At 47.5% G+C, this 22,791-nt stretch overlaps 1 protein-coding gene across 1 annotated transcript in view; it reads right to left on the bottom strand.

Annotated features, from left to right (window-relative positions):
- The window catches only part of si:ch211-278a6.1, a 47,503-nt gene extending 31,867 nt beyond the window's left edge, over positions 1-15,636 (bottom strand). Inside the window, exon 1 of the mRNA XM_047038183.1 lies at positions 15,478-15,636. Within this exon, the coding sequence (XP_046894139.1) occupies positions 15,478-15,636 (159 nt within the window). The remainder of the gene's footprint in view (positions 1-15,477) is intronic.
- Positions 15,637-22,791: the final 7,155 nt, after the last annotated feature.

Below are 22,791 nucleotides of genomic sequence, written 5' to 3' on the forward strand. Positions count from 1 at the left end.
TCTCCCTCTCCCTCTCCCTCTCCCTCTCCCTCTCCCTCTCCCTCTCCCTCTCCCTCTCCCTCTCCCTCTCCCTCTCCCTCTCCCTCTCCCTCTCTGTCTCTCTCTCTCTCTGTCTGTCCTTCACTTGTCCTTGCTCGCCCAGACAAGCCGCCTCCCTCTGCAGTGAGCTTCAGTGTGTCTGTGGGAGGTAGCTCTGGGGAGGTTCGGCCTGTGGGGGAAGAGTTAGTCTGTCTGTCTGTCTGTCTGTCTGTCTGTCTGTCTCTTATCTCCATCAAACACACTCCTGCCATCCCACCCATTGTTGTCTCTCAATTATACTCGATCCGCATGTGGCAAATATCTCCCTTTCCTTTTTTTCTGCCTTTCACAGCTTTATTTTTTGCACAAAGGATGTGTAATCTCGTCATCTTCCAATCCGTCGCTCAGACTCAGAGTGACAGTGTGGCAAAGAGCTTTCTACCAACAAAACAAAAAATGAAGAAATGAAAGACGGATACGGCTGCCAGCTAATTCCTCCAAGCTCGTCTTTCAAGAAGTCTTTCGCTGTGGTGAAAATAGGCCTGTTATGATGCTTTGTCATGGTAACGACCATCAAACTGCTCTGGAAACACTGTAATCTGGTGGGAACACTCCTTCAATTGACTACCAATCCATCAAATCTGTTTAACCTGGAACACACACACGCACACTGTCTCTGTCACTGCGCACGACAACAGGATGAAAATCCCCTGATTGAGATTGCTACAGTGCCGGAAATAATTAACTGTATTTGATTGTTTCGACTCAGAGGAAAAGTCATTATCAGCATCCTTTCTGTGTCCTTTCGTCGGTTTAACTAACAGATAGGTACAACCAAGAAGCTCATCAACACATGCCATCTAACAGCCCGGGACGCTTAACGATACAAGTTCATGTGCAGCCGTAAGTAGTATTGACTGTGTTCGACCATGCTCATGCTGACAGCCCTGAGAGGCAGTTATGGTGGCACAGTGGGTCAGTCACATCTCCTATCTGATCAAGTGCATTGTTGACACATACATCAACTTGACAAGTCGCTGGGGGGAAAAGGATGGAGATTTGGTATCGGGCCAGGGCTTCAGTAAATGTAAAAACTGTCAAACGTGGTCCCGTGTAGAGACCAGAAACACAACTCAACATGATCCGACCTGTGTGGCTGTAGGCTCTGTGCAGTTCAGTGAATCTTTTCAACACTGACTGGGCAGCTTGGCCCCAGCCGCTAATTAGCTGTGCTGCCAGCAACATCCATGGCTTTGATAGGCACGGGGGGGGGGTTAGGGGAAAGAGAGGGAGAGATCATTTTAAAGAGGAATCGACAGACTCTCACCGAGGCAGAGGAAAACAGGAAGTCGTGCCTCTGATTTGCTCTTCTTCTCCTATGATGGGTCACAGCTCTATTTTGACACTAACCCCATCTTTCCTTGTTTTCCTCCACCCAAGTGTTTCCAAACAGCCTTGGAAGAGCACATCTTATAAAGCTGTACAACATACGCACACACGCACACACGTAGATACAGCGTTTACACAAAGCAAAAGGCTGGAACTGATTCAATGAAACGTTCTCCCAGACTTCTACTAGAGAAGTAAGAGCAACAATTAAAAGAAGCTTGAGAAAACTGCCAGTTTGGGAAGAATTGCCACAGAACAATTGAAACAACCAACCTGACACAGCACACACGGAGATGAAAGCCTGTTTAAAAAAGCAGTTACAGTTTTTCTAAAACCTCATGCCATTTGCTGAAAAGTTCACCCCGGAGGCAAATGTTCCGCTGTACCTACAAGTTCTCAGAACAGTGTTTTAAATTGTGAAAGCTGCCCTTTAAAAAGCACAGCTTGGGGTACAATCTCAAGTGGGCCCCACGTGTCTAAACTTACCCTCCTCAGCAGGCTCCCCGCCTCGCGGCACCGACGCCTGGCCACGGCCCCGCCTCGCTGTGACCAACACCTGGTAGTCCTTCCCATACATCCCCCTCTGGCACTGCCCTCTGCCCACTCCTCCTGGGTCTCTACTGCTACGGCCCAGCCTCAACCGAACCCTCTCCCCACAGGCTCTGAGCCTACAGAGAGCTAACACACTCACACACAGAGTCAATAGTCCAGGGGAAGGAGAGAGGTATGTAGCCCAGGCCCATCCCCCCCTCCTCCCTGAATGGCATTACGTCTCGATGAACATGTACTGTACCGCGCGGAAGGAGGGAGAAGGAGACTCTCTGTATGGTTGGGACAAGATACACCCTCGATGGCCTTTTCTCACTGATTATGCAAGGTGGATACTATAAGGCACACAAGTTTGTGCACATACACACACACACACACCTCACCACACACACACTTACACAGACAGTCATGCACACGCAAACACACACACACACACACAAACACTACATTCACTCAGCATCTGTTCTCTTCAACCATGGTTATTCACAGCCAGGATGAAGACGAGGGCTCGAGGGTGTAGAAGCACTTCCCTTCCCTATCCCCTTAGTTCTCCCTCTCTCGCTCTCTCTCCACGGCTCTCTCGATTTCCATTTCTCCCTTTTTGTGTGTCTGAAAGGTCTTTTCTGGGCTGTGTGAAAGGCCCGAGATGAAAGGCGTGCCCTGGATGTGTGAGTGATTACAAGGCACATCTGGTTAAGGTGGTTCTACTATCTCTGTGCTCCACATTCAACATAGCATCTTGCTCACACACACACTGCTGTATTTGGCTGGAGCTCAAACTAATACCTATTTATGTCAAATTGATTCTTCTTAATACCCATAATACCCGTAGCCAATGGATGTATAGGTTACAGTAGGATGGAAAAGGGTGGAAATGACGTTCTGGAAAGTGCACCTTTCCTTCTTATGTAAAGACAAAAGAAGTCAATTAGGTTTTAAATCTACCCCATATTCCCAATTCATGAAAACTCCCAAAGGCAGATCATTTCTAAGAGATAGCAGACCTATACAAACCGCACGCAGACATGCCGTCACATTCGTAAACTGCTGCACCACACGATACTTTCACCGTCACACAGAAGTGAAAGTCAAATGTCCTACAGTACAAACATCTCTGCACACAGCATCCTTCTACCTCTTCTCTCCAGAGAGACAGAGAGCCACACAAACACAGTGCCTGGCCTGAGTGGGTGGGTGGCTTGACCCAGCGCTGGACCACGACTCCTGCCATGCTCAGTGCCAGTCAGGAGAGGCCTGGGGACTAGTGCTGACAGGACTGAGTGGTCCTGCTTACGTAAGAGCCAAACACTCAAAGGGAACTCTGGATTCTAAGTCAGGACGTAATTGACGACACGAAGTCACACTACAGCGTAACACCCCTCTGCAGTAGCCAGGCTTGTTTCTGAAAACGTGATGAAGGAATCAAAGCTAAATGCCAGTACGGGTAGTGGAATGACAATGAGGTTCCCAGTCGATGTGAAAGGCAGGGAAACGTGTTCCTGTCTGTAGCCACTGTCACTGTGACAAATGTCAGCCTTTCACATCAGACTGGGCCAAAACAGCCAGAGAGAAACACAGGCACCATCCATAAGGACAGGAGAGCTTATCCTCCATGCATCTCAACAAGTCCAGATCAGAAATACATGCAGCAGCAGAACCTTATCCTCCCTATAAATAGAAAACTTCCCAGATCAATACTGCAGACTTGCTTTCCCGTAAGCAAAATATTTCTCAATTTATTAGATGCCAAATAAAGTGCAGGCTGTGTAAATATGCCTTGGAGGGCCTAAAAGATCAAATTAAAAGAAGTTGAATGTAATTTGAATGAACGGAACACTGAACGTTAGATTTACAGCATGTATGTTTTGCTTCACGGAGGTTGACTTACGATCCACAGTAAATTCCAGGGTCCAGTGTTAGGGAGACATTTTGAGGTGACTGTGATCTGGTTTACAGCCTGTAGGCTCGCTCCGTCATCCAGTCAGCCAATAATTCAGCCAGTCAGCCTGTCAGTCTTCCTAGTCCTCCAAATTTACAGCCAGGGATCTGGGGTCTCATTTATAAACGTGGCGTACGCACATTTTCAGTCCCGTTTGTGCGTAAGCCACGTTTATAAATGAGACCCCAAAGACGCCACTTCCCACGCAAAGGTTGTGATTTATTAAAAGAAACCTTGACAGGAGAATGTGCGGTCCTCCACGCAAACTCTGAGCCATGCGTACGCACATTTTGGAGACAGTGGGATTGGTCGACGCAGATGGTGAGGTGGTGTACTGCAGTCAGACTGTAGAAAGTAAATGCGGGAAGAATGATTACTCGTAATATTTATATGTTTTGTTTTCCTCACACACGTTTTTTTCACTCCATATCATCATTATCGGGAGGAATACAGGATAACTGCAGAACACAGTGCATATATTTATTTAATACTGTGCATACATCATCGTATGTCAAAATCTGGAAATACAGCGGTTAAACTCCTGCTTAATCGCTTTGCGTCCTCGTTATCAGTCCAAACGTTGATACTGTTCATAACAAAACCGGCATGAAGAATAATTGGTTTTTCGGGCCTCCACCTTGCCTACAAGTATTTCAATGTCAGTGTCAGAGAAGTGGCGCCTTTTTGTTCTTTTCCCACCTGTCATGATTCACCATAACGTTCAAGTACAATAGCATGCCAGGGTCAGTAATATACTGGATCAGCATTCATGAGGTGCTTTGCATGGACTATTTATGGTTTTAAAAAATCGGCGTGTTCGGGGCGGGATAAAATGCTGATTCACGTACGCACACTTGTGGGTAATCTGTGATTTATAAAAGGAACATTAATGGGCGTATCTTGCCCTATTTTGCTGGAGCCCCCCCCCCCCCGAAAAGTTTAATTAGCCCCCAAAAAAACTTTTTTATAAAAAGAAAGTTTTATCATATTTTAAATCTTAATGTGTTAATTTCTCTTCCTAAAACCTACTAGAGGACACTATTTAAAATGATATTTTCAAAAATGTCTTCTGGGGAAACATGCCCCCAGACCCCCCTAGTTTTGCTGCGTCACAGGAGAAATAATAGGTTTTATCTAGGGGCTTAGCCCCCCCAAAAGTAGGAACCTAGATTCGCCCCTGGGAACATTTCTTACAGGTGTGCATACGCATGGTTTTATAAGTCTGATTGCTGTACGACAAAAATTGCTGTACGCCATTTTAGGCATTTGGACATACGTACACTTTTAGTATGAATTGTACGCACAGTTTTATAAATGAGACCCCTGGTGCCTACAACAAGCTCTGTTAAGTTTACTACAGCAACGCAATTACCCTCGGTTCAACCCCAGAGAAAATACACAAACAAACACACACACTCACGCCACGCACGCAGACACACAAACATAACCCCTAAACCTATTCATCAATTCAAGAGGAGAACTGCAGGTTTTCAATCCTTCAATTTTGCCACGCGCTTCCATTTTCTCCTCCCCTCTGTCGTGGCACAAAATTGCCACTCTTCTTTTTTTTTAGCTGCCGTCCAATTAGAGTGATTATGTGTCAGAGAGGGAAGTGTAATATGGTGATTATGATAATGGCGCTGAGACATAGACGTGACTTCCTTCTTGAATGCAGCACAGGTGCAGAGCAGAGACAGCCATCTCTACTGGCTGGCTAAAGCTCAGTAAGGAGCAGAGATGAGAGCTCTTCAGCAAGGGGTGCCGGCTGGGATGAAAGGGCACCGTTGAAATCTGTGACACAGTTATGTCTTCTTGATTTAGTGAGAATGTACAGGTGCCTCAACCTCTTTGATCTAATTACCCTTAAGCCAGTTTAATGAGGAACAGGAGGTGGGGGAAACATAAAACTGCAGCAGTCTTTAAGACTTTAGGATCTGAACAGATAGATCGGAAGGGGGGGAACAGTCATACGTGATGAGGTCAAACTCAACAGTGACATCACAGTGTATATTTCAAGTTCCAGGGTCCAAAATTGTCCAAATGGCTGAGCAAACGCATTCTCAGCATTCATTTTTAGAGTACCATTGCCGTGTCCAGTAGTGAGAAATAACATCCCACCTCTAGATCTCTAAACTGAGGACAACGACACAATGTAAAAAAAATAATGATCGGATTGAAAGAGGTTAAACTGTGGGTATCCTCCACAGATGTGTGGAAGCCCAGTTTGGCCCCCATGGCCCTCCACGACAGACAGGAAGGGACCCCGGAAGTCCGTGGGACTTGGGGCAGGCAGGCTGGGAGAGTCAGACTGTGACGTGTACCTGCATGGGTCAAGCCAAAGACAAGGGCAAGAGAACAAAGCAGGAGATCCAAGATGGAACGTCCCTGGAGTGATCCATCAAAGAGACTCTGACAGAACAGAGAGAGAATAAGAATCGATAGCGACTCACGCTGAAGAGGCTGGGATCCTCATCCGTGAAGATGAGGGCAGGGAGGAAGAGAGAGAGGGAGGGAGGATATGAGGAGAGAGAGAGAGAGAGAGAGAGAGAGAGAGAGAGAGAGAGAGAGAGAGAGGAGATGAGAGAGGGAGGGAGATGAGAAGAAAAGAGAGAGAGAGAGAGGCGAAGCCCACTCTGAAGGCCAACACTGCTCTCTTCTGTCATTTTTCAGCCTATTCTCTCTCTATGTCTCTCTCTATGTCTCTCTCTATGTCTCTCTCTATGTCTCTCTCTATGTCTCTCTCTCTCTCTCTCTCTCTCTCTCTCTCTCTCTCTCTCTCTCTGTATCTCTCTCTCTGTCTCTCTCTCTGCAGCACAATGCTGATGCTCATTCTTTCGACGGCCTTTCTCTGCTGTATTCTTCTCTTTCTTTCTCCCTCCTCCCACACCCGCTGCCCCTCCTCCCTTTATTATGTACCCTCATTCCCACCCTCCCACCCTCAGATAAATCTCCTCTGTTACAGAGCTCTCTGATTTATATGTTTCAATCTGATCCATTATTACTCATACTGCTCTAAATCTCACATGCATAATGCAAAGGTCCTGCATTACTATCACAGTGTGCGTGTGTGTGTATTTGTCTGTGTGTGTCTGTGTGTGTCTCTGCATGTGTGACTTTCTGTTTATCGATTTCCTGCGCATCCAGCTTTAGTAAAGACATCCATTTCCTGTCCAATATTCCCCTCCATAATCAGTTTAAAAGAACAAATACACATGAAATCCTTTCACACATTTCCCTCAAGACGGGTTGTAACTGAAAACAAAACTCTCACTAAACAAAGCATTCACTTGCGGAAGTCATTTGTTTATTTTGACGCTTCCTTCTCGGTTCACGTCGAGGACAAGTCGCCAGCAAAACTCCAAACCTCCTCTAAAAGACAACAGCCTGGAAAGCAAGGACAGCAAAGCCCATCTGTGACTCAAGGATCAAAGAGAGGATGATGTCATGGTGACCTGCTGCTGACCAGCATCCCACAGGACTGGATGACTCCTGGAGGGTCCTCAGCCTCTACATGGCATCTGGAGCTTGTCTCATCAGTATTACAGTCTACGAGTCATTCACACACACACACACACACACACACACAGCAGGAAACGGCTGAGAAAGAGAAACACACTGAGAAGACACCCACCAACAATGCAGAGACAGAGAAGCATCCACACACGCCCCCACACACGGACGGAAATGAGAAAGGCACTCCAGGTAGGGATGGACACACGTGCTGCTCTGCTGTGGTGGCGTGTAACCGGCGTTCAACCGGGTTCCCACAAGGCTCTGTTGGCACGCTGCTGAGTAACTGTTTGGTGCTAATGTGTTGACACACAGACGCAATTAAACAGAGTACTGATGCAGATATCAGCTTTGACATCAAATCTAATGACATATCTTTATATGGCTGCATGTGTGTGTGTTTATGTGTATGTGTGCTGCCCAAATGTTTTTCTCACGGCAACCTCCATATTCCATTTACAACACATAATAGAACTAACATAACCTGGCGTTGCAAACATAACTCTTTGAACTAGACAAAAACAGTTTTGTTATTTCAGTCTTGCCGCTTCAAGGTGTGTGTTCATATAGCCACCTAACACTACATACAAATCACTTGTGAAAGCCAATGTGGATGTCAACTCATTTTTTGTGTCTCACCTTGTAAATGACTGTTTGTTTGCATTTCCAAACAAATGTGTTTGTGTCAACATGGTGGAAGAAGGTTAATGTGAAGAGATTGAAAGCCACTACCAATTAGCATGTGTGTGCTGCATGTCAACACTTCCATGAACCTTTTACTCAAACTCCACACCTCCTCCAAAAGTATTCTACTGATCTAGGGATTCTGGTGGCTGAGCGGTTAGAAGTCGTTAGGAAATCGGGCTAGTAAACTGAAGGTTGTGAGTTCGATTCCTGGCCATGCAAAATGACGTTGTGTCCTTAGGCAAGGCACTTCACCCTACTTGCCTCGGGGGGAATGTCCCTGTACTTACTGTAAGTTGCTCTGGATAAGAGCGTCTGCTAAATTACTAAATGTAAATCTCCAGCAGCAGCTGCTGTACAGCATCACCGCTTCGCTACAAACACAAACATTTTTGCCATTTTGGGACTGCAGTGAGGAGGCCAATAAACAAATAAAATAGTTCCTCAGTAACATTAGCAACATTTTCCTCTGGATTCTTCATGGCAGAGCAATGTAATTTGTTTTAATGAAAGTGATCAAATACAAACTGCTCCCTAAGGAGTTTGGTCTGCTTCAATAATTCTGTCGCTTTATGAATATTTCTGAGGCTCCAGTCCTAGGTTGGTGTTATCCAACTAGTGAGTTGGGGAAAACACGAGTGATTCATTTAGTTATTCATGTTCTAAGATGACACACACACACACACATACTTTGCAAGTTAGACACACTCTGGGTAAAATTAGGAACACCGAAAACTATAGTTGGCATGGACAATGACAACCTCCATGAGCAATAAATCTTCTAACCTAATTATAATTCCCAGAATCGTAATTGGTGATGAAGTCTTTGGAGGAAGACGGTGGAGACCCGGATGAGGGAAAGAACTCCATCTGCCTGCTCCTCTCCATCTCTGGAGCATCTGTTTGGCAGAGAGAGATGGTGAGGCTCCAGCCATTGTTTGCCGTCCATGGAAGGGAAACAAAACTGCTGTTCTTTTGACTGTGATGCACATCAACTGGCGGTTGGTACCCTGTTGAGCAGCAGGGGGGGGTTTGGACAAGCAGCGGCACACCTGGCAACCCCAGCAGAGCTGCCTCAGGGAGCCACATTGCAGCACCCACTCAACCACTCTCTGCAGAGCTGGAGATAATGGAGCAATCAGCCCCAGCAAACACAGGCCTTGTCTTTCGCAATAGACACACACAGACACACGCACAAACACACACAAACACACACGACAAACTTTCATTCTGACAGGAAAAATGAAGAGGTCACCAGATCAGGCCGGCTCCAGTTTGTTTTCCAAACAGGTGCAAGTAGATCAAGTGTTTGCTGTCTGGTTGTAGGGACATGAGTACTCAGTGGACAGGGTGGCGTGGGGAACAGTGTACACAGGAGCCCACGCTCCACAGACCAGGTGAGCAGGAACTTCAGGAGGCCTGGTGCATCCACCTCGGCAGAAACATGGAGAGTTTGCAATGCTAGGTGCTCAAGGGCTTTTGAGGGAGAAAATGACTCTTGAAAAAAATAAATGTTCCCTTTTACAGAGACAAATATGGAATATGATTGTGGAGTGAGAGAAAGAGAATGTGTTTGTTTGTGTGTTTGTGTGTGCATGTGTGTGCGTGCGTGTGTGTGTGAGTGATTGAGTGTGTGTGTGCGTGCGTCAGTGTGTGTGTGATGTACTCTTGGCAGAGTGCCTGTAATTGGACTGCGAGGCTGAAGGCTTGATAACTGTGAAAGTGCAGTGCTGGTGCTTTGGAGACGAAGCCCGGTGTGATAGGCAGCACCACAGCTCCATCACAGTGCTGCTTCTTACAGAGCCTGTTCAAAGACCCTCACAATCACTACATCAACCCTCCCCGCTTCCACCCCCCAAACCTTCTAACCTCCACAAGCGCACTCGTCTTTCTTGTTTCCTAGTAACTAAGGGTGGGAGCAGAAAGTGGGGGGAGGTGTGTGTGAAAAGGGATAAATGTTTGTGAGTGCATGCGTTCCTACGTACGTGGGGGTCTGCATGTGTGTGTGTGTGTGTGTGTGTGTGTGCAGAAACAGCAGTGACCTGGGTACCATGTTTGACAGGGGTTGCAGCAGCCAGACAGGACAACCCTGGGTTTACCATCACGGTACCCCCTCCACTCTGCTGGTGTTATTGACCAAGGTCAAACATTCGGGAGCTTCCTCTCATTGCAAACACCCCTGGATATCCTCCAATCTTTTTCTCTAAACAGATCCAAATAATAGCCTGTGTATTTCTTCCTGCATCTCAGCTCTCTCTCTCTCTCTCTCTCTCTCTCTCTCTCTCTCTCTCTCTCTCTCTCTCTCTCTCTCTCTCTCTCTCTCTCTCTCTCTCTCTCTCTCAGTCTCTCTCTTCTGACTCTCTCTCGCTCTCTCTCTGACTCTTTCACTTTCTTGTCTCCATCTGTCCCTCACACTAGCCAAACCACCATGCTCCTCCTACCCAGGACACCAGAAACACCCAATCATGCAGCCTTAACGTTAATCTCTCACTCATTGTCACAGAATGAAACAGGAAAATCTGAGGGTGACTTTCTCGCAAAGAACAATCCATATTTTCGAATCCTCCACGCCATGAATACACCATGAGTCCAAGAGACGTTTAACTAACAAACAGTCAATTATAGAGGCCAGAGATAACCCTTTAGGGTCTGGAAAAAATCCCTCTGAGAGATTAACCTTGATAGAGCTTCACAAAGACAGAGTCTATGTCCTCAATCTGGGTCTCGCATCTGCGTAGCCTGATAAATGAGCCAAACAGCTGATGTCTTCTTCTGCGTTAGCGAGTCTTCGTTTTCCATTAGCGCTTCGAAGACTGAGGAGTCATGGGAGATGGATGACACCTAGCCAATCAATCAGGAAACGCACCCCCCTGGCTGGCTTTCCACCAACCACAGCTCCCATGAGAGACCAGGACAGCCACACTGACCTGGGCTCCTCATCAACAGCCCTCTGCTGAGGCAAAAAAAAACATCAGCTAAGGGAATCCACAAGCAACTTCAATGTGTGATCACTGATCAGTAGCATGGGAGTGGACATGGCGTTTAGGGCTCGTCATGTTTTTGTTGCGAATTATATCCTGTGTATAGAGTCTTTATAATACACACGACATGCTCCAATTTCATTCTGTTCTGTTAGATCTATGACAGTATCTAGCTGTTTGTTAGTTGGAACATGTAGCCTGCAGCCCACCAACTCCTGCTGGGAGACGTGAGAAAGGGATTGAAAGAGGAGCCTGCCACAAGGTCACAGCCCAGCGTGGACTTCAGCCCAGCTGAAAGTTATCTTCACATGAGGAGGTCCAGCCCACATTTGCACCGGTATAACAGCAAGGCACAAACACACACACACACACAGATATTATATCGCTCTCACACACACAATCAAAATGCAGAAATATGTCTTCCCTCACTGACCCGCAGATCGAAACAGACCCAGAAACCCACACAGCCAGGGCTGCTCCCAGAGACCAGCAGCCTGTGTTAGTCACAGTCGACAGGCTACAGTGGAGATGGTGCTTTGGAGGTCTGTCTATTACCGAAACCTCATTTAGGAAGCAGAACCGAATCTGTCCACTGTTTTTGAAGATGCATCCGGGCAATTCTGCCAACTGATGCATTTCTGTTTACAGTTCAATGTGTCAACGATTAGCTTGGGAGGAAAGAGGGGGACGGAGGGAGAGAAGGAGATAGAAAAGGAGAGAGAGGGGGGAGAAGGATATTTGGAAACTTTTCCTCTCAAATGATTAGGGCTTGCCATGCCTGTTTTGTATTCTGGGCCAACCATTCCTCTCTCTCAATCAGTGGGAATGAAAAGTGGAAGTGATGGGAGAAGAACAGAGGGAGGCTGTGGTCTGTCAAACTGAGGGAGAGGGGTGAGGATTATTACCATTTGCTACAGCTTCCCCGTCAGCGCCACCTTGTCTCCCTCTGTCTCTCTCTCTCTCTCTCTCTCTCTCTCTCTCTCTCTCTCTCTCTCTCTCTCTCTCACTCTCTCGCTCTGTCACACACACACACACTCTCTCAGTTTCTTTACCAAAGATTTACCATGTCCTTCCTGTTTAAGCAGGGCTGCTTAGTTAGTGTCCTGCAGTGAGGCTGGCTGGGCACGGTGTGTTGACACCTCTGCTGACATGCAGCCTGTCTCATTACAAGTTTTTAAGTGTCTCAGCTCAACTCTATTGGAACCCCCTGAAAATGGAGCTGTTCCTAAAGAGTTTCATTCACATACCCACCTCCAGAGGTCAAGCACACAAACACAACCTCCTCACCCTTTAACGCATCATCAAACGTCTGTCTCCGCAAGTTGTTCACCACACACACACACGCGCACACACACACAGAGTGCGTGTGTAGGTATATTCATAAAACAAACTCTTCCCTTCTGACCCACTTCCACGGTGGATGGCACCGAAAGCAGAAAGAGTGCATCTATTTCAGTCTCCACAAACAGCAGGTAGAGAAGAGAAAGGTGATGCAGGATGCTGCTGGGGTGTCAGTGTGAGGGGAGACTGAGCACACCAAATCTATGCCAGCCTGGATAGGAGAAGGAACCGCTTGTTTAAACATGGCAGCTAATAGAGCGAGGGTGTCGTCTCAGCCGTGAAGGACGACAAAAGAGAACATTTCAATGAGCAACAGACAAAAATGGAGATTGTATGACAGTGCCGGCCACAGCCATGTGACTAGGAAAGAGCTCAGCCTGCCCTCCTCACACCACACCATGCCGTCTCCGTGGCGACAGTGTTCAGCCAATCGCCAAGCTTCCAGCAGGAGAGCACAGACATGCAGGTCCAGTCCTATTCTAGTTCTCTGTTGTCCTCAGGGAAAACTACAGGTTTCTTGTCTCAGGTAATGTGATTGAGACATGGGGGAAAGGGAGAGGATGTATGTATGAAACCATATTAAATCATAGCAACGATGTTGCCTTCTTGGATACTACGTCGGCCAGTCCTCAACACTATAGTGCTAAATAGTGTTCAGGCAAGATCAATCAAGTATGGAGAAAGATAGTTAAGTGGTTGTGATCTACACCATTGATGGATGGGTAAAACTGTATTTTTTATGTGAAGGTTTTAGGTTGGTTTAGGTGCAGTTTTATGGGCCTATGTGAAGTGACATTCCTCAGTGATATTGACATTTGATTTGAATTTGTTCTGACTTAAAAAGTAAAAAATGCTCCAGTAGTTAGAAACTGAGAAAGAGAGTGACTGGTTGATTGACAGAGCTTTCAATTATTTTAGGCGAAACAGATAAAGCAAATTGTGTCAAAAAAAATGAATGCATTCAAACCCTTTGACAGCTTGGCAAAACTGAAAAGGTCAACATCCAATCTTCAAATAGGATTTTTTCATCAGGCTTTCATTGTGATCCATTTGAACAAGATTCTGTGAAATGTGTGTTCTGTAAACACATTTGAATGCTTTAGAAAAATAACTGCAAACTTGAAAACTAAGCATTCTATGGTCCATTAGCCTCTACAGATAATCAAATCTACCCTACTGATCTTAGCATGGATACAGAGACCTTTGATAAAAGCATGTAATATTAAAAACCCCTTGAATCATTAATGACCTTCAAATTTTCCGTCATGTAACTGTGAAGGCTTCACGATGAACAGCTTTTCACTGAGAGTTATCTCATCACAAACAAGAAATATGGAGAGGTTGTGTGATAGATGTTTAGATAGAAGCTGGGGAGAATCCCTGGCTGGTGTCAAATGTAAAGAGAGGAGGGTATAACGATGGGAACCAGGGAGGAAAATTCTCCCAAACACTTGAGTCGATTTCTCAGAGTCATTTGTCTCCATTGAAGCGCACGCTTATCCTTCGTCTCCCCTGGTGTTTCATCTGTAGGAATACGCACAGCTCCTGTCTGGACCATCTGCTGACAGAACAAGCCTGAACACACACACACATGTCTTTAAACCAGCACCCCCTGCCGTGATTGCCTGCACACACACACATTGATACACAAACCGATACACACACAGACACACACACATATACGTGCACACGCACCATGCCAAGGACACAACATAAGAACCAGCATGTTATGGAATTGTCACACGATGATGCAGTATGTATGCAAAACTCTCCCCATGCTATGGCGTTGTTCTGATTTGGTGAACCCGGTGTGCTATCACCCAAGTAAACTGCTGCAACCCCCAGTAGGTTTATTACTACGGAAATGCCCTCAAACCAAACAGCTCTGCTGCCAAGAAGCATTGCATCATCAACAGCCAATCACAAGGCAGCGTTTGTGTGCTTTGTGCAACAGGGACGTAAGCAGGTGCACAGCCACCACACTAGAGCCTTGCACACACAGCATGGTATCTACGACAATAGACACTGCTTTCCACGTACGCTGGACATAATGACCTGGCTATGATGATGAATGGTAGACATAATGTAATGACACAAAGCATACATGGCACTCTGCTGTCTATCTGGTATGGTAAGGGATGTGCCACTGAATTATTCCACAGCTTGATTCTAAGTACTGACAGATCGAGATGTTCGATTGTGTCTATGGGTTATTTGCTTGATTTGTTTAAGTGTCTCTTCCTGTAAGGACCAGAGAGAAACAAATAAATAGAAGGTATTATAACTTTTAGGGTACTACACACACACACACACACACCTATACACACAGGAAAAACACACACACAGCCAAATGTGTAATCCATTCATGGTCATGTTGGAGGGTAGGCGTCCTTCTCTCAGAGTGGCTGGCTCTCTCACAGCACTGCAGAACCCCTTCCAATAGCAGTCCAGTCCTTCCAACAGCAGTCCAGTCTTTCCAACAGCAGTCCTGTCCTTCCAACAGCAGTCCTGTCCTTCCAACAGCAGTCCTGTCCTTCCAACAGCAGTCCCGTCCTTCCAACAGCAGTCCTGTCCTTCCAACAGCAGTCCTGTCCTTCCAACAGCAGTCCAGTCCTTCCAACATGGCTCCAGTTCCAGCTCACTGAAGGGACTCGCCGAACACACGTTTGTGTGAAACCCCAACAAGCCGTACGACCGACAACACGTGAACACAAAGCTAGCCTGATCTGCTCTCTCAGCACAATGGTCCAACATTTGTATAGCTATTAGCTCTCAGACAGGGTTATGCCACGCTTGCTGCTCGGATGAAATTCATCTGCTCAAGGTTGTATTCTTATACACTTAAGTCCTATTGGCTTAGTGTCAGGCTCAGACTATGACTTATTATGCGCCGGGACATTGTGCATGCCACTATGAGGAACCAGAGGATGATTCTGTCTCTGCCGGCAACAGTCGCACTCTCACATAAACATCTAAGCTCACATAAGCGCCACACGATGTATCTGGGCTACATTCACAAACCCTGGCAGCTCTTAATCCAGTAGGAAACCCGATGTAAATGATTACACTTTTAGCCAGCTGTCCACTGATGCTCTCGAGACTGAGAACAAACCGGTGCAGGTCCAGTTGGGAGTGGTGCTCTGGAGGCAGGGAGGGGTGCGGCTCAGGGAGGCTGGGGTTGTGCGGAGGGCTGGTCAGAGCAGACCGCCTGGTCCGGATGATCATTTAAAGCTTCTGTGCTTGGAGAGAAAAGACCCCCGCAGCTCGACGATCAAGCCTGCTAATCCATTTCAATCCCTTCAAACCCAGACACAGCAGACAGACAGCAGCCTGAGGAAGAGCAGGGTACAGAGAGGCTGATAAGAGTCTAAAAACGTCCATATACTCACTTCTGGGATCAGATAGGACCATTGACCAAAGCTGCTTTGTGATTGCAAAGATTTGTCTTGTCTTTTGTAACCTAAGGCTGATTGAGATCATCTCCTCCTCTTGCCAGAGGTCTGTACACCGTCAGGCGGTATCGTCTAACATTGTCTATTCATTTTGCAAGCAAGCCCTGAGACCACTGATTGGAAGGATCACATTGATCAGCTACTGTTGTGGCCGCAGAGACACACTGATTGAAGGCTAACCAATTAACAGCCCCTTCTGATCCTGAGTCAGTCTCTGTCTCATGTGAAGTCAGTGGGCATAAAGAGCTGCTGATACTGCCAATGCCAGGCCACCATTGAGTCACTGTTAGCTTGCTAGCTTACTATCAGGCGCCTCTCAAATTCACTTCTGAACCCTTGACTTGCAAAACCTTCCCCTACATGCTAAACCTAACAATGATTGGTTTCAACTACATTAATTTGCATGGACTTGTCGTTTGATTCGTCGATTTTACTGAAACCACGCTGGTCGCAGGATCGTCAACCAAACGTCAGAGAGGTGGCCTGCAACACATTTCTTTATCTCAGTTTCTCAACCACTCCTCAAATTACCTTCACATTTCTACTGAACTCGAGTTCATAACTCTAGGTTTGAGTTGTGAACGCTTTCTCCTCCTGCGAGCCTTTGTTCAGTCCCTCCCTCTTTCCCAGTCTCTTCATCTCCCTCTTCTCCTTCTTTTCCGCTAGCAACCAGACATTCCCTGGTGGTGGATGAATAAGGGCTGGGGAAGATAGGAGGAGGCTAGAGACCGAAAGGAAAACAGGGAAGGGGGGGAAAGTGAACTGCATTCCACCCTTCACTCTGGGGGGTATGCGTTCACCAGGAGTTTCAGTGATCCCTCCCTCTTCCCCTCGCCCGCTTTCCTCTCCCCGGCATCCTCCAGCATCTCTCTCCTTTTTCTATGCCGTGCCTGAAGCACTTTTTTTCCCCTTCATTTCTTTCTAAAAGACAACCCCACACACACACACACATACACACCCACGCGTGTGCACACACATTCCCCCCTCACACACACTCCGCTCTGCCTCTCTCTAAGAATCTCTTTGCCTCACACCTGTCTCCTCCTATTTCCAGCAGAGGATGTTGGAGGAGTTTCTCCTCGAACGCACGGCTTGTGAAAGCACTCTCTTGGGCTGCTTGTGTGTTGACCAGGCACACACTTCACAAATGAACTGCTGGCAACATTCAATATGTAGTGAGACTGGAAGAGAGCAGGAAATGAGAGAGAGAGAGAGAGAGAGAGAGAGAGAGAGAGGCTGCATCAGATCGTACTAGCAGGTGAAAGCGCTAACCCATCCATTCCCTCGCACACCGTACCATCCCCCCACCATATACACATGATGTGCACACTGCCTGGTTCCCTCTAGAAATCCAGCTCGTTACTGTGCAATTGATTTCAGGGTTCCCCCCGTATGTGCTTTATACGTTCTCTCTCCCTCACACACACAAATACACATGAACACGTGCACACACACACACAAAGACACCATTCCTTGGTGCGTGTGTCACCTGCCTCATATCTGCACCTATCTTCACAATAGTCTCACACAACCATTATTCCACCTTATCCTCACCTGACACACACACACACACACACAGAGGTATACACACGCCTTCACTCACAAGCACTAGCATCCACCTATTCAACAGTGATAGATCGAGCACTCCAGATCAAGTCCCCTCCCATCGGCCGGCTCCTCCATGCATGCATGCATCCTTCCACCTCCATCCAGTCCCCCACCCAGGCTACATCATGTCTTTCCCCCTACATTCATTCATGTCCTCCACCTTTCCCCTGCCACCCTGCCACCCTGTCTCCCAGCAGGTGTCTTCAAAGCATCACGCTCAAGCAATGTCAATGATACGGTTCCCTCCCCTCCCTACGTGCCGGACATCAGACAATCTGATAGGGCAGTCGTCTGTTTGGGAAAGAAATCCCGCGAAACCAAAAAAATACCTGCTACATAAGTATGCATGGAGATAGGGTTGACATGCCTTGGGATGGTGCATTGCCCATGATGCGACACGGACGGCTGGAGCTGAGAGTGATCGCGTTTCCTGTTCCTCCTCCTTTTTTTCTCCTCCCTCCGGTCCCCTGCTTTCTCTCTTCACAGCGCCGTTAAGTCTCTCCTTCCTTGCGCTGTCCCCGCTTCCGATTCGCTCCTCTCCTGTTTCCGTCCTCCTTCCCCTTTGTCTCTCGCTCTCTCAGTCTTTCTCTGGCTCTCTTGGACCCTCCTTCAACGAGAGAGCGGTGGTCCAGCAGGCACGCTCTGACAGAACTGCGCGTGTGTGAGCGTGTGGTGTGAGTGAGAAAGAGAGACAGAGAGAGAGAGAGAGAGAGAGAGAGGGAGGGAGGGCTTGATAGAAAGAGGGTGTATGTGAGAAAGAGGCCGCCTCCTCAACCCCACTGGGCGCTTCAGGAGAGCGTATGCCTGTGCAGCGATGCTCAATGCCACAGCTAAGAAGGAACCCAAAAAATGTGCTCATGATAGATTCATGTGCTCTCTTGCTCTCTCTTGTTTCGTCTTCAGCGCAGAAACCGTCTGCCTCTCTTAAAGGCACAGACCAAGCTCGACACTGGGCGCCCGAGGCGCATCTCCCACTCAGAGAGATGGTAATCATGGTGAGCCCAGGGAGCCAGTCCTGTGGAGCTCAGAACCAGAGCTAGGGGGGCCAGGAGGAGAGATGCAGCCAAGTAATGAGGGAGGAGGCTGGGGAAGCATGGCACGGCACCAGGGTCCCTAAACCAATACGTGTTGGAACTGATAGACAGATGAAGAGTGCGCTGCTCATTAGCTCTTCGTGTGTGGAGATGCTACAGGGTATGGTGTGACAGAACAAAAGAGAGAGAGAGAGAGAGAGAGAGAGAGAGAGAGAGAGAGAGAGAGAGAGAGAGAGAGAGAGAGAGAGAGAGAGAGAGAGAGAGAGAAAGAGAGAGAGAGGGAGAGGGAGAGGGAGAGAGGGAGAGAGGGAGAGAGAGGGAGAGAGGGAGAGAGGGAGAGAGAGATAGGGAGAGGGAGAGGGAGGGAGAGAGAGACATAGAGGGAGGAAAAGACAGATTAAAATGTCCCCTAGTGACAGGAACCTCATGATAGAGCTGTGGAAGGCTAAAGGCAAGGTTACAGCGGACAGGACAGGACACCGCTGCACCGGCCGTTGACAGAGGCACTACAGAAGAGTCGCCTTTAAATCAACGGTGACCCATGACTTCTTGGCCTTTATAGTGTTTTTAAACATTGGCATAAATCCTTGCTGTGTAAGAGGTTCTGCCAACAATCCTCTCAGTTTGTTCACTGCCAGCAGCAAGTGCAGAGGCCAACCGCAACCAAATCTATGGTGTGGAATAATTCTCAGCATAAATAACAGTATTGAATGTGACAGCACAGGGGACAGTAGCTGAGAGCAGGCTAACATCCCGCACGCTACCACAGAGTCGAACAGAAACCAAGGGCCCGGCATCATCACCACCAGGGACGAGAAAATAATCCGAAGATCATAGCCAAGCAAAATAGCCTGTGACGGGCGAGAGATAGATAGGAGATCACGCCTGAAGATGGAGAGATGGGGAAGGAGAAGAAGAAAGGTCTTAACGGAACAGAGTGATGAATAATGCACATCCAAGCTGTCCACTCCTTCCAGAAGCCACGGTGCCGGCTGTGTGGTCCAGCTGGTTTACAAGCAGTGACAAATCCCAGCCTGCTGTTGCAGAGATACAGGAGGTCCGCTGAGGACAGGAACCCCACAGTGCCCGACTCACCCCATCCAGCCTCAACAGCTGGACAAAGGTGCAGATTGGCCCATAAACATCTTTCTGCATTCAATATATTGATTGTTGATGATGGGGGTGGGGGTGGTGATGATGTGTTGGGTTTGTGGTGGTAATGATGATGGTGATGTTGTGGTGGTGATGATGGTGGTGGTGGTGATGGTGTGTTGGGTTTGTGGTGGTGATGATGAAGATGTAAGAGGCAGATACACTACTGCATCTAAGGAGGGTCCTTTTAGTCCAATGAAAAGGATTAATGAGTCTTTCCGGAGCAGCAGGACAGAAAAGCATTAAGAACGCAAATCCGCTTCAACTGTCATTTACTGCAACTTGGGCAGTGAGGCCTGTGCCGACGGTAATATGGTTTTGTGGTCTGCAGTAACAGGATGTCTTTGGGGGCTGTTAAATAGCAACCAGACAGACCTTATCATATTAAATTATGTGTAGAGGATCATAGGTCATGGGCCATAGGCTGGTGAATTACCGGATTAACCTCATGTTGAACTTTTCCTCATCTTGTACTGGAAGTCAGCAGAATGGCATTTGTTGCATCCCCTGATCCCTCTTGTGTTCCTTTAAAAATAGAAGAATTTCATTTCTCGCTGTGTATACGCTTTTATATGTGAATAAAGTTATCAAACTAAATTATTGAATTTACTTCAAATATTCAATAGCAAGTTACAGTCCTGCCAACATGTGACTTTAGTCTTGCAGATTTTACTGACATTTATTGACAATCTGTTAGTCTTTACCTCAGTGCAGGTCCTATTTTCTGTGAGCACTCCCCTCTGCATACAAATGCCACGCTAAGCCAATGTTTGAGGATAATGGCTGCAATCTAAATGTCATCATTGCTTTGAAGCTATTCCACGAATGTTCCAATTATTTTGGGTGGATTTTAGCACAGGGAAATAAGCTTTGGAACTTTAGTTCATCAGGACTAGAAGTGTAGCACATTCTGATCTGTTCCTTCATTTGGAGAATGTAGCAGCATGTCTGTTCAGTCTGTATCTGTTCTGGTGATCTCCACAGCGGTTGGTCTAACAGGTATGGATGGTTTAGTCTGGTAAGTCAGGTGAGATGAGTTGTAGGCTTGTATCCTTTGGAGTGGACTCAAAAGACCAAACAGTGGACTTGAGTGGCTGTCCTGTGTATCCCCTCTGTCAGTCTCTTAGTCTGACAGACACATCATCTGAAGGGTAACTGAGCAACTACTTTGCAGCTTCTAAGACAGACTTTGATTAACTGATTTGATTAGTTGATTCACCTCCACAAAAATACTTACGTACTATCATACATACTATTCTGAAGGGATAACATAATATATGGTGTCTTCGCCAGAAATGTGTTAATTGGTATAGATCTTCATCTTCGAATAACCCTCACTAGATATAGTTTGAGGCCGACATTGCCACTCCTCAGGGCTGAATGGAAGTTGGGATTGGCTCGCCCTTCAGCTTGTTCTTCAGTGTTCTCCTTTTGCCTTCCCTCTTCATCACCCCCAGCCCATTTCCCTTCTTCCCTTCTCCTCATCCAGAGAGTGCAAAGCTTACCGACCCAGAAAGCAGCACACACTGTGGCACAACAGATTCGCCCTCGCTCTAGTGGCGACCGGTCTTTGGAGATCGTTAGAAAGGGGGCTCGGGAGGCTGGGGGGCAGGAAGGGCGGGGGGGGAGTGTGTGTGTGTGTGGGGGGGGGGGTCAATGACAGCACGCCTGGATGCACAGGGAGAGGGCAAGTTTGAGCGTGGGGCCGAAAGCTGAGAAAGAGGGGGATGAGAATGTGCGTGAGAAGGTAAAAGGCAACTGCTCCGAAGCATCGATCCCCGTCAGGCCTCTCACGACACATGCTCACACATTCACTCTCTCTCGCACACATACACGTACACACACACACACATACACACTTACCTTTCGCTCACCGTAACCTTTACTGCTTCTCACAGCCAATAACACCAACCCAGGGCATCATGTGGAGTGGACTGCAGCATGGGGCTCCTCAGGGAGCAGGGCTGCCGTTCAGGTATTGGAGCGAGGCTAAGATGATGGATGTCACTCCAGTACAGACAGGCCATGGCTGCAATGCACAGTGAACCAAGTGTGGTCCAATTATATGAGCGACATTTATCATCTTACCCTCTCATACGTGCCAGCATCCAACAGTGTTATAGACTTTCCATGCCCCATTGCTTACTCCTAAAAGCGAATTTAGTGGAGGCATGGAGCAAGCACTGTCCATCGAAGTGAGCCAATGGTCCACATCATGGGGCTCCTTGATTTGCATACCACCCATTATTACCTTTGGAACAGTCTTGGAGCTCCTCCTCCCGCCAAGTCACCATTCCAGCTCATCAATATTTTCACACACAGAACTCATCTAAGACAATCATGTATACCATTGAGACATCTCCCCTTACATTTACCTGTCCTACAGCGGTAGCATGACCAGGCTGTGGATTTAACTCCTTCATCAAAATAAAAGGGTACTCAGTCTCCTTCACATGCTGAGAGCACCGCCAATCAACCGGCCAAATCCTCTGTTTCCATGGCGATGTGGCCTTTTGAAGATGAGTTGTGTTTATGGATGGTGGTGGAGCCTGGGGGAGGGCTGGAAGTAGATGGGAGTAGTGAGCGTCCGTGAGTGAACTGGCCTGTGGCTGGCCAGTGTTCAGCTATGCATGCTGATGTATGTGTGCACGGGGGTATGGTTCATAACACACACACGGCTGGGCGCATGCTGTGACCCACACACGTGCCAAGTAAAGGGGGTGATAGTTCATGTGGGATCCTTACAGAACGTAGATCTCTTATTTCACATAAATGCTTGCCCCCCCCACACACACACACACACACACACAGACCTCCCCATCCCCACATCCTCCCACAAAACACACACCCCTCCACCTCCAGATCAGTCTATATGGTTCTTCTGGAATGCAGACCAACAGGCTGGACAAGAGGCTAGAGGCTCCCCCGCCCTCCCCGGGGTTCCACAGGCGGATACAACGCTGCAACAGAGGGGGAGAAGATGTTTCTAGAATATGCTGAAGGCAGTGTGAAGGTGGTGGTGGGGGGGGGGGGGGGGGGGGGCGTTTAAGTGGGGGCGCGATGTCACCGCTCAAGATGAAATATGAACATTCCTCACAAACCACCTAGTAAAGGTCACGGGGTTCCAAAGAGAA

The sequence above is a fragment of the Hypomesus transpacificus genome, chromosome 17 (genome assembly GCF_021917145.1).
Source record: "Hypomesus transpacificus isolate Combined female chromosome 17, fHypTra1, whole genome shotgun sequence".
NCBI classification, from domain to species: Eukaryota; Metazoa; Chordata; class Actinopteri; order Osmeriformes; family Osmeridae; genus Hypomesus; species Hypomesus transpacificus.